Source organism: Cucumis melo, chromosome 2, assembly GCF_025177605.1.
Source record: "Cucumis melo cultivar AY chromosome 2, USDA_Cmelo_AY_1.0, whole genome shotgun sequence".
NCBI classification, from domain to species: Eukaryota; Viridiplantae; Streptophyta; class Magnoliopsida; order Cucurbitales; family Cucurbitaceae; genus Cucumis; species Cucumis melo.
The window spans coordinates 4,320,010-4,331,157 of record NC_066858.1 but is presented as its reverse complement, the minus strand read 5'-3'; the positions used below and the strand labels follow the sequence as shown (position 1 = coordinate 4,331,157).

General features: G+C 33.6%; 1 protein-coding gene across 4 annotated transcripts; it reads right to left on the bottom strand.

Annotated features, from left to right (window-relative positions):
- Positions 1 to 813: 813 nt before the first annotated feature.
- Positions 814 to 10,585, bottom strand: LOC103492492 (putative E3 ubiquitin-protein ligase LIN). 4 transcript variants are annotated; one of them, XM_008452891.3, is made up of 10 exons: positions 10,156 to 10,585; positions 9,821 to 9,866; positions 6,859 to 8,758; positions 6,014 to 6,280; positions 5,881 to 5,908; positions 5,138 to 5,786; positions 4,392 to 4,536; positions 3,871 to 4,125; positions 2,102 to 2,411; positions 814 to 1,211 (listed from the first exon to the last, which is right to left on the bottom strand). In XM_008452891.3, the coding sequence occupies exons 3-10, from the start codon at positions 8,737 to 8,739 to the stop codon at positions 1,090 to 1,092; spliced, it is 3,657 nt and encodes a 1,218-aa protein (XP_008451113.2). In that variant the 5' UTR covers positions 8,740 to 8,758; positions 9,821 to 9,866; positions 10,156 to 10,585; the 3' UTR covers positions 814 to 1,089. The 4 variants fall into 4 exon arrangements, with proteins under 4 accessions (XP_008451113.2, XP_008451115.2, XP_050936699.1 ...); XM_008452893.3 differs by having other exon boundaries at positions 6,092 to 6,280; XM_051080741.1 differs by having other exon boundaries at positions 968 to 1,204.
- Between the last annotated feature and the right edge of the window lie 563 nt (positions 10,586 to 11,148).

The following is an 11,148-nucleotide window of genomic DNA, read 5'->3' as shown; positions in this document are numbered from 1 at the left end:
CATAAAATCTCCATTAACCTTTCTCACCTAACTCTTCCCCCAAACACATCTTATCATAAAATCCTCATTAACTCTACCCACCTAACTCTTCCCCCAAACACATATTATCATAAAACTACATTTCTAAACTCTTCCTCCAAACAAGGGTCTAACATTTCCTTAAATCAACCCTTCCCCCAAACGCACCCTTAGATTTTAAGATTTGTATTTTTAATTTTAATTTTTCATTAAATACTTATTTTTAGTACTTATTGTTAATGTATTAGTTAATTTAGAATAATTGAACATTTTAAATTAATCAATAGACTACCTTCCAAATTGAAAGTTAATATTTAGTGATTCAACCAAATTGAAACAAAACTCAACCCTCAAAGGATAACGTTGTGAAATCAATCGACTAAATTGAAATCACTAAAAGTAAAACTTTTTAAAAGTTAAAGGAATAAATAGAATAAATAATAATAATAAAGTAATATTAGTCTAAACATTTTCCATTGATAAATATAAGTGAGCAAAGATGATATGTCCACAAATTTACGATCGCTTATAATTTAAAAGAAAAAATCAAAATCATCTTGTACAAATTTGTAAAGACACTATTCTTAACACTCAAATTTTTTTATCTTTCATAAATAACACCTTTTTGGCCCATTGTTCTTTATGGCACGTCTCGGCACATCTTGACCAAGATTTATCCTGAGACTAAAACAAAGATTTAACGACCTTTTTTGTTTCCACGGTAGAATTCTAGCCGAGACGAGATTGAACAGGCATTGAGAGAAATCTTCATTTTTTTCATTTGCTACAAATCAATTGGCCAAAAAGGATACTATTTATGGAAAGTGAAAATTTTTTAGTGTTCTTTCTGATAATTTTCCTTTTAATTTCTAGCATTATCTTTCACAAGGCTCATTTGGCTATCTCTTTTCCACCTTCTCATATCAAACCTCAGAAAAGATGTGCAGTGTTTCAGAGTGATAACATCTATAATAATCATAACAAAGAAAGGTTAGTAATCAAATCAACTATAAAATTGTAAACTATGAAGGTGATTCGGAATTCTTCATTCTTTATCTTCTTTTCTTCTGTTCAAATGTTTTCCCTTCTAGTAATAATGGCATAAAGGTGCTTAGCAGATTGTGAGATTTCAGCAATGCTTCTAAGAGGATCTTCAATCTCTTTGCGGATAGCAATCACAATTAACCTGCATTCTGCATCATATAAGGATATTATAGGTTCGCAACTTCCAGCACCATAAATAAGTAAAGGGTAATTTTCCTAATTCAATGGAAGGTGCCGATACAAAAATAAAATCCTAGAGATTAGTCATCTTTCTGCTTAATTATAAGTAGATTTTTTCTCAATCAAAAAGACCTAATCGAGTTTAAAGGAAGGTCAAACGAGAGAAACATAATTTCTTACGAGATCTATCAGTTTACAATGACAATAGTGATCTCGTGGTTCACTCTCTCTCTTCCCCCACCGAACTATAATTTTCGATTCACTAATCAACTATTTTATTGTCCCTCAAAGTTGGGTGATCAGATTATAGTTACCTTTTTCTCTATGGGATAAACGACTGTTCTAACTTGTAAGATTGAAGTTATTTTACGTAAGTCTGCTCCCATTCTGGATTGAGCAGATTAGCAAAAACATTGGGGAATTTTTAATAAATTGATTGAGACCATCCTTGTTTGACCGTATTTAAAGCACCTACGTGTAGACCATATGCAACTTGAATCCACATGTAGTTTGTTTAAATGTCTATATGCTTTTTCATGAAGGGTTTATTTGACATGAGTGTGCGTGCACTCAGTAATATCTACAAAGACAGGGTCGTTACATGCTATGAAACAATATTCAAAAACTATAAAACTGTATGAGGCCCGACTTCTTGTAAAGAAATACTATAAGGACAAAACTATACAAAATGCCCCAAAGAAATCCCGGAATTCGTATTATAGCTATCAAACTACAAGAATACAGAATTTTTAAACAGAAATCTGCCTCATGATATGTAACGAGCACATATTGAATAACTAGAATAGCCCCTTTCAAACAAACGAGAGAGAGAGAGAGAGAGTGAAAAGAAGAGAGAGACCTGCAATTTTGCTGAGATTGAGCAGACAAGTTGAAGCAAGAATCTTATGTTCAACTAGCATACTATTTTGCAAGCAAGCTTTAAGCAGACTGATAAGATCTGATAAGGTTAGGGGATGAAATTTTGGAGCAGGAAGGCGAGGAAGGGAAAAACTCAACCATGTCAAAGTGGATAGCCCCACCCCCACTAAATCAAGGCTTCCAATAGCCAAACACTTCGAAATGATCTCAAAAAATGGTTGCTTCACACTTTTCATCAAGGATAAAGTCAACTTCCTCCGCCATTCTTCAATTGCCTGTTTTTCATCTTCCTATAGTTTGAAACAAAACACCAGATAAGTAGTTAGTATATAGGCTAAATAATTCTTGCATATAGTGTTTGATAAAATAGCAAGAATAGGGCGGGAAATCAACTTGTAACAATTCAGAAATTATAAAAAAAAATAATAATAATTTTAGGAAGTTCTCACTTCTCTTGTTCCATGTTCAGAGAATCACTTCAGACAATTTAAGGAGAATGCACAGACTGAAAAATACCAACATTTAATTGGTCACTAAAGAATGTGAACAAAACCGACTACAATAGCAAAGTTTCAATTCTGTTGCTCCACCTCCCCCAAGTGCATGTTATCATCTCCTTTCTACTTATTTGATGGGAAACATAGTGTTTCATTGATATAAAAGACACACACTTTAAATGACCCATGGAGTTCATTCCAATAGGTCTACATATCAAACATAAAATAATCGAAAAAGGTTTTAGATATTAAACAATAAAAGGGGGAATAACATTCTAAATGTGATCTAAAGCTCCTTCTTCTTTGACTTAGAAACTTTAAAAAGTTGAGATTTAAGAACAAGACAAGTATATATCCATCAGTTGAGAGGAACCAGTGTAGAATTAGAATGATGAGTAGAAAAATTAAGAGGTACCGAAAGAATAATGCCATGCTTAACACCTTTTGTACTAACAGAGCATTACCCATATCTCACTATTTCATGCTAATGTTAGTATAATGCCCAATATTATTTGTTCATAATATAGTTCATTTTTCTACTCACTAATCATGAAAACTAAAACCATTAGCATGATTCATTGTGTAAAAAACTATATCCACAGATGATGAAATCAAAATAATGACTATTAACATTTGTTCACATCCATACACTTCTTTTTTAATAGTAAACAGTAGACTCAACTAACAACTTTGTGGGGGATAGAAACAATATTTCGATCTTGAGTGAGACTGAGAAAACAAGACAAAATACAAGAGGCAATAGAATAAAATAAGTAATCCCCCAGCTTATACCAGAAAGGAACGGCAAAAATGCTTTGAAAAGGAACTCCATGCCGAAACAAAAAAAAATAGTGCGATCCCTAATGTGATGGGCCCTCCCGTAGTAATGTTCACCACATGGATCTATAAGTATGTCCATGAATATCATTTTGTCTTTTCTTTCTTTTCTTTTTTTTTTTTTTGGGGGGGGGAAGAGAATAATTTAGGCCCATTTGATAACAATTTCATTTTTAGTTTTCTGTATTTGTAAATTTATTCTTGTTTCCTTACAATTTTTTCAATAATTTTTCACCTTTCCTCAAGAAGCCCAAGTAAAACTAGTTTTGGAAACTGCTTTCTGTGTTTTCAAGCCTTAAAATATTAGTAGGAAGTGGATAACAAAATAAAGGAACTAACGAGTGGAAGTAGTGTTTACAAGCTTAATTTTTAAAAACCAAAATCCAAATGGTCATCAAAGAGGAGTTAAACTTACCACTAACTTTTTGTTGTTCATTTCAGGATTCTCTTCTTTATAATCTATAGAATCCACTTCACAAAAGTTAATAAATCCTACTTCTTTTAGTGTCATACTCCCAAACGTCTCACGCAAAGGAAAGTGCCCACCCAAAATTAAAATTGCTTCACAGCAGCTTTCTCGGATCTTCTGATTAGTTAGGCTAGCGTCAAGGGCTTTGATAATGGCATCAAGAGCTTCTTCCATATACATACTTTGCTGCAGAGATTCCACCTACAATACCAATAAATCTCATTAATTTAATTGCATGGATGATATCCATACATAAATATATAGTTTAATGTGCAGGGAGGCTTAGATCTGGAAAGAACGCTGGAATGGACATTTATGAAACATAGTTAAGAATAACTTTGACAGAAGTTAACAATCATATACTTCTTGATACACATTAGGAATTAAAACAACACCAATTATTATTCATTGCAATAAATAAAGTTTGCATCGGTAAGTGCTTTCTAGTCTAAATTCAAGAAACTTACCACTAGGTTAAAGTGTAACAGAAGTACAGCAACAAGTGGCCTTTGCACAGGTGGAGAACTTCGGAGGTATACAAGGATAGCCTGCAATGTGTCCTCTGAATCTTCTTTCAGCAAACGGCTTAAAAATAAAGTTACATCTTTTCTCCTGCAGCAATGAAAAGGATAACATTAATCGCTAGTCCTTCCAGAAACTTTTCCTTCAACAACTTAACTCAGGTAAGAGTAGACCATCCCAAGAGACATGTTTTGCCCCCCACAACCAATTTCAAGTGATTTATCTACCATTCCCATTCATATACTTTATATCACTCGAAAGAAATCAAGTTTCCTTTCCCATTGATATCAGTAAACACACTTGGAAAAAAAATTTCAAGAGCCTTTCCCTAGAGCTACTAACTCGACCTTAAAACATTATTTCCAACCTTAGGCAGTTGCTCTCTCCTCTTATAGATTTTGCCATTTCCCTCCACATCATGATTTCAACGCCTTACCAGACTGTCCCATCCTTAAAGCAACTTTAAGTGCTTCTTCCTTAGTGACCTTTTTCCTTGTTTCTTTTTAAATAACTTATATAATTGAGGGTTTATCATTATACAAGTCGATAGAAAAGTCATCAAAAGAGTCAGGGAAGAGACTTCATGATTTCTTGTTAATACTGCCAGTGAATGTATTAAGAAGTAAAAGGAATAACTATAAAGCATTGCCAGCTTAAATTAAGTCAAGTAAGTTGGTAAGCATTAAAATACCTCTTAAGGAAAATTAATTTGGTCAGAAGCTGCACAACACTTTCTAATGACTTAACCTGCTTGCTGTGAAGTAGATTGACAAGAGAGCTTATGCTAATTTCATCAGCTATCTGATTTCTGCACTGTTCATCTGCTTGAATACAACGAGATAAGAGTGCCAAAACACGTGTCTTCTCTTCCAGATTTCCTGATTCAAACAGTTGAATAAGAAACCGCAAGTATCCATTAGCAATAAGATAATTGGCATTCTCCATTGCTTCCACCTTGCCACCAGCAGTTAGAAACTGATCTAATATAAATATTGTCGTTTCACTCTTGTTATTAGTCATAGATTTTTCTGAACTGTGCACTCTCTGAGAAAGGAAGGCCAGGAAATTCCTCCGACGATTGGAATTCCAATTTTTAATGACACGTTGCAAAATAAAATTCGTAAGAGGTATGGCTAAAGTTTCCAATTTCTTTCCAGTCACAGGACAAGTTCTGTGTCCTTGATCAAGCCATGCCTTGATAGCCGTCTTCTCAAAACTTTGACCAGTCTCCAGAGTCACAGGATCTTGATATAACTGTCCAGTTAAAGGGCATATGAAGTCCTTAGGAAGGCTGAAGACAGAGGATATTTCATCAGAGGACTCATAACTATCATTTGGCTCTGTAACAGGAAAAAAAAAATAATAATAAGTACATTAATATAGCAAAATAAACCAAGGGCAGGTTATAAACGTACCTAAGACTTCTTAACTTACCTCTTAAAGAGGGATTAACCTTGATAGGCTGCAGAACATTGAATAAAAGATTAAAAAATACAATTAAAAAATCTAAAATAAAAAATAAATCTTTGAAGTAAAAAGAAATTGTGAAGAATGTCATCATATTTACAAGAGAAGATGATGATGCATGACTGAAATTTGAAGGATCAAATAATCCAAGATCTTCCAAAGTGTGTGAGTATCTTACTTCATGGCTGGGTTGTGCAAGCTTTTGTCGACTATAGCTGTTTCCATCTGTATTTGACTGAGCATGCAGCACTTCAAAATCAATTTCATTATTTTTCCATGTCGTAGAACTGCAGAATTCATCACTACCGTCCATTTCTGATAGAGCATTGATATTGTACGTCTTCCATTCTTGTGCTTTACAATTTTCCTGCAGAAAATTGTTAAGCATTTAATCATGGTCTAGTTGTAGAGAAACAGATGGACTGAAGAATGGCAATTGAGAATTACTAGCATAGGTTATAAACCCGTTCTTTTTCCAGAGAGTGAACCAAGCAGTCCCATTACAGCAGAAAGAGATTAAGAGAGATTTTCTATGTCAATACATACACCTATGCAATTTATTTGATGAAGAAACAAGACCAATGATGACACCTTCCATGTCATAAAGTTCAGTAGCTAAAACCTGAAAAATTATCCTCTTGTAGACTTGAACTACCAAGGTTTACATGCACTATACAAATGCCACTATCGACAAAAAAGAAAAACAAACAAAACAAAATAGAAATTGTAAAATATGGTTGTGATCATTGCAGAAATTTCTTGATAATACTGAAGTCCAAAACAACTTATATTTTTTTTGGAAAAAAAATGAGAAATTTTCATTACAGCTTATAATCTTTCTGAAAGCTCTTCAAGGTATCAACACAACTACTAGGGTTAAGAAAGAATATTTATAACAATATAAGACATTGATATGAAAGGAAAAGAAATGGAGAAAAGACTTACGGAAGAGGATGTATTCTCTGTTGTGCTTCCCATAGAATCCGCATCAGTATCTTGATCCAAGTCTTTAGTTGTGTCAGAGTAGTATATTTGTGTATGTTTTGAAACATTTGAACTATTAGAGCTTCTGACACAGTTGTCGAGGTTCTCTAATTCCCATTCAATTTCAGTATGTGGAGCTGCCTGATTCTTTGAGGTGGCAAACATAGCATCATATAGTTTTTTACTGACCATCAGATTAGGTGAGACAAAATCATTGCAAAGAGTCGTTGCAGTAGAATTATTAACAGGGCTTTCCTGATCAACTCCCTCAAAAGATACAGCTGGGACCACGATGGAGGGTTCCGGAGCTTCAATTCCAGTGAGCCAATCCTTGTAGTAAACTGCATATTTACAAGTACCAGAATCCAGGGTTTCATTATACACTTTATCAAGAAGTTTCTGCTTTCTAGACTGTTTTGGAGCATTGACTAATGAATCAGCTTCATAGTCATACCATGATTTTATATGCAATAGATGTGGAAGAAATAGATCGTCCCATAGTTTTGGAAACAACACAATTCGTGCCTGAAAAGTCAGATTGCAAAATACTTGTAAAATATGCTTGGCTGAACTGCGTTTTTTATTTTGTATCTTGAATATTATACCGAGGTAGAGATGCGCACAAGCAGATAACTTTGAATTAGATATCCCAAATGTAAAGCCATCCTTTAAAGCATTTGTATTCAGTCCTGCTATCATACTCAGCTGCAATAATGCTTTCTTTAAGTTCTTTTCAGTTGAAAATCCTTCAGCAGCTTTTTCAACCACGTCAATTGCTTGTTCAAGAGTAGCAACAACCTTGGAACTGTTGCATTCTTCAACTCCAATGAAATTCAGTGGATTGAAAGTATTTTGCCGAAGCATCAAGCGGAAATCCTTGTCTTTGAGAAAATATTTAAGATGACCATTAATGATAGAAACCACAGCTTGGACAGCAACTTCATCTAAAGCAGGAAGAGAAACTAAATCTACAAAAGTGTCCTGTGTTTGACTGTGATCATCTTCAAAAGTGTCATGTGTTTGACTGCGATCATCTTCAAAAGTGTCATGTGTTTGACTGCGATCATCTTCAAAAGTGTCATGTGTTTGACTGCGATCATCTTCAAAAGTGTCATGTGTTTGACTGTGATCATCTTCAAAATTGTCGTGTGTTTGGCTGTGATCATCTTCAAAGTTTTTCCAATTTCTTGTACTGGCATTGGTTTTACTTTTATCATAAGACCTCTCTGGCAAATAAACAGCTGTTTCATTGCAATGATGAAAATTTATACGCCCAAATAAATTTTTCTTCAAACTGTTTCTCTGCCTTTTTTCCACATCTATGTTCTTACCTGACCACCTCTCTTTATATAGCTCTTTTTCTTTGGCTACACTTTTTACACCATGCCGGACATGCACTTTATTAGAATATATGCCCTTGAAGTTCTCATTTTCGTCCTCAGAAATATATCTATGTCTTCTTTGTGTTTTATCCTTGGCTAAATTTGTAAGGCATGGCTTTTGTTCTGTTACATTAACATGTCTTTTCCCATCAAATCCCTCCACGTATTGTTTACTTGACTTTTTATCTCTCTTTTCTCTGTATGTAAAAGTGCCTCCTTCTGTCAAACTTTTCATTATACCTCTTGAATGAAAATCTCCATCAGAGCTATGCCGGAGTAGAGAAGGCTTCATAGTGGTTCTAACTTGACCGCCCAGATCAGAATCCAAGTTTCTTTTGTCTTGGGAATCATTGTTAGATGTGCTTGTGGTGTGTGAATTGAATGGTCCTTTAGACTTCCTTATCGGTCTTCTTCCTCTGAAACCTTCTTCGGCAAGAAGCTCCTCCAGAGATGAAGCCATTGACTCTAAATAATTTCCTCTGCAGTAAATCATTTTGTAAGTTAAAAGAGGTCCTCAGAAACTTTATTTTAAATGCTCGGTCAATTGGGCTGAAGAGAGGGATATATTTTTGGACAAAGCTCATGCAAGCTAAATTCACTTCTAGCATAATAAATGTTCTATGGTCATTGAACATGAACACAACTGAAAGGATTTATGATTCTCGTTTTACCAGTAGTAATTGATTTCTTTTTCTTAAAGTAGAACACAAAAAAGACTCTCAATACGTCTTAAATTAAAAGAATAATGTAAGAGTTAAAATCGAAGTTCTCTCCCTAATTTATCTCCTAAATTTTCAGAAATTAAATTTTATATTTATTCAAAAATTTAGGATGTAACATTTTTCTTCTTCCTTAGAAGATTTGAGAATTTTTTGTTCCACGCTGCAAAATAATCATAGGGTCATGAACAGACAAAAAATAAAAATTTAACAAAAGATGAAGGGAAACATAATCTTCAAAATCTATTATTCGTATAAAATTTTAAATTATTAATCTACATAAATGATTGTGAAAATGTCTCAAGCTCCTGGTAGCTCAACCAAGGATTATAAGAAATCATACTCCTACACTCCAAACATCATTCTTCAAAAATTTACTGAGAAGCTTCTCACAATATTTTACGCGTTTATGAAATTTAAAAAAGTATTTAAGAAAAAAGAAACACATTTAGTCTCAAAAGTATTAAATTTGTTTTTAGCGAAAATTTTCATGTAATAATCAAATTTAGAAAATCTTACAAAACAACGCCCCTTGCCCTGAAAATTAGTTAATCCTCTGTGTTAACGGAAAACATTAAGTTAGATTTTACGAAAAGTAGACATCATGTAGAATGAATATGCATATATCAATGAAAACAAAGAGAACAAGCAGAGGAAGAGCAAGCACTCATACATCAGAGACGAATTTCCATTTCCCACGTAAACCACTTCTTCTTGAACTTTTTGTAGAACATGATTGACCAAGCAAGTATCGTCTCCAATATGCCACAGTAAATGCACTCAATAGAAAATGACTGAAGGAGACAACGCATGAAAACTCACCTAAAATGATGCGTCCTAAGGATGGAGTGTCTGCTTCTAATGACAACTGATCAAGCGAGAGAAAAAGATCAGATCAGTTATAGATTCAAAATTTGGATACGAGTTGCGAAAATCAGACATTCATGGACACACTTTCGAGTTATTTCGATTGAAACCACTTTTGTCATTTTTAATATCACTTTGAAACATACCTTTACTCGTTCAAAATCAATTTTGATTGTATTTAAATCATGTGATTCATGTTTAAAAGAGTAGAACCAAAAATGAGCACACAAATATTCCAAAGCGATTTCCCAAACATGGTCGGAACCAAAAAGTGCAGAAGAAACACTCACCGCCTGGGTGTGCCTTAGAGTGGGAATTTCATCGAACAACTAGAGGGCATAAAAACCCAAACACGAAAAATAAGCCGATTCTCCTGTAATAGCTTGAAACTCCAAATGGGGTTCCAATCTGGAAAACGGGAAGTGGGGAAAGCTTCGGAAATGACGAGGATAGAATAATGGGCATGGTAGAAGATAAAAGATCGCCATATAAAAGACTGCAGAACAGAGAAAGGTCCAAAGAGAGGAAAGAGAAGAAGAAGAAGGGATTAACACTGGGCAACAAAGGAAACAATGGAATGGGAAGAGTGACAAGAGAAAGCCGACGAAGGAGAGAGATGTTTGTTTGAAAGAGGACCTCGTCAATGAAATGAAGGATTTTTTATTTTGCTTATCTCTGTGTTTTGTTATGTCAGCATTTGAGCTGTCTCTTGCCAGTTTCAAAGCTTCACTCTTCAACCGTTTCAACTGCCGCCCGCCCCATTTTATAATTCTTTTTGGCTGTGTTTTTTTTTAATTTTCAAATATAATTAAATGAACTTAAATATCTATAAAATATAGAAATTTTTTTAACTTTATTCATGATAGATGATGATATAGACTTCTACCAATTTAATATCTGTCATTGATAAGTCTAAAATTTTGTTATATCTTGTAATAGCAAAATTTACAAAATTTTAAATTTGGCTATATCATTGTTTCAATTTTGCTACTTACAAAATATAACAAATTCTATCAATGATAGAGTTTAATAAACTTCTACCAATATCTATCAATATGTCTGTCTATCAATGATAGGTCTGAAATTCTGTTATATTTTTTAAATATTTTGATTTTTAATGCTATATTTGAAATATCCCTTTGTAGAAAATGATAAAATATTAAAAGTCTAAACCCTAAATGTTGAAAATGATAAAATATTAAAAGTCTTTAATTTAATTTGATGGTAGTTAAGTAAATATGTTGAATGCTATTTTGGTAAATAGAGTTGTGAAATTTTGTAAA

Excerpts from the sequence above, each read along its gene's own strand:
- LOC103492492 (XM_008452891.3), bottom strand. The coding sequence starts at position 8,739 with ATGGCTTCATCTCTGGAGGAGCTTCTTGCCGAAGAAGGTTTCAGAGGA. Across the intron at positions 6,281-6,858 it reads CAGAGAATACATCCTCTTCC|GAAAATTGTAAAGCACAAGA; the intron begins GTAAGTCTTTTC and ends AATTTTCTGCAG. Across the intron at positions 1,212-2,101 it reads CAATCTCAGCAAAATTGCAG|AATGCAGGTTAATTGTGATT; the intron begins GTCTCTCTCTTC and ends TATATGATGCAG.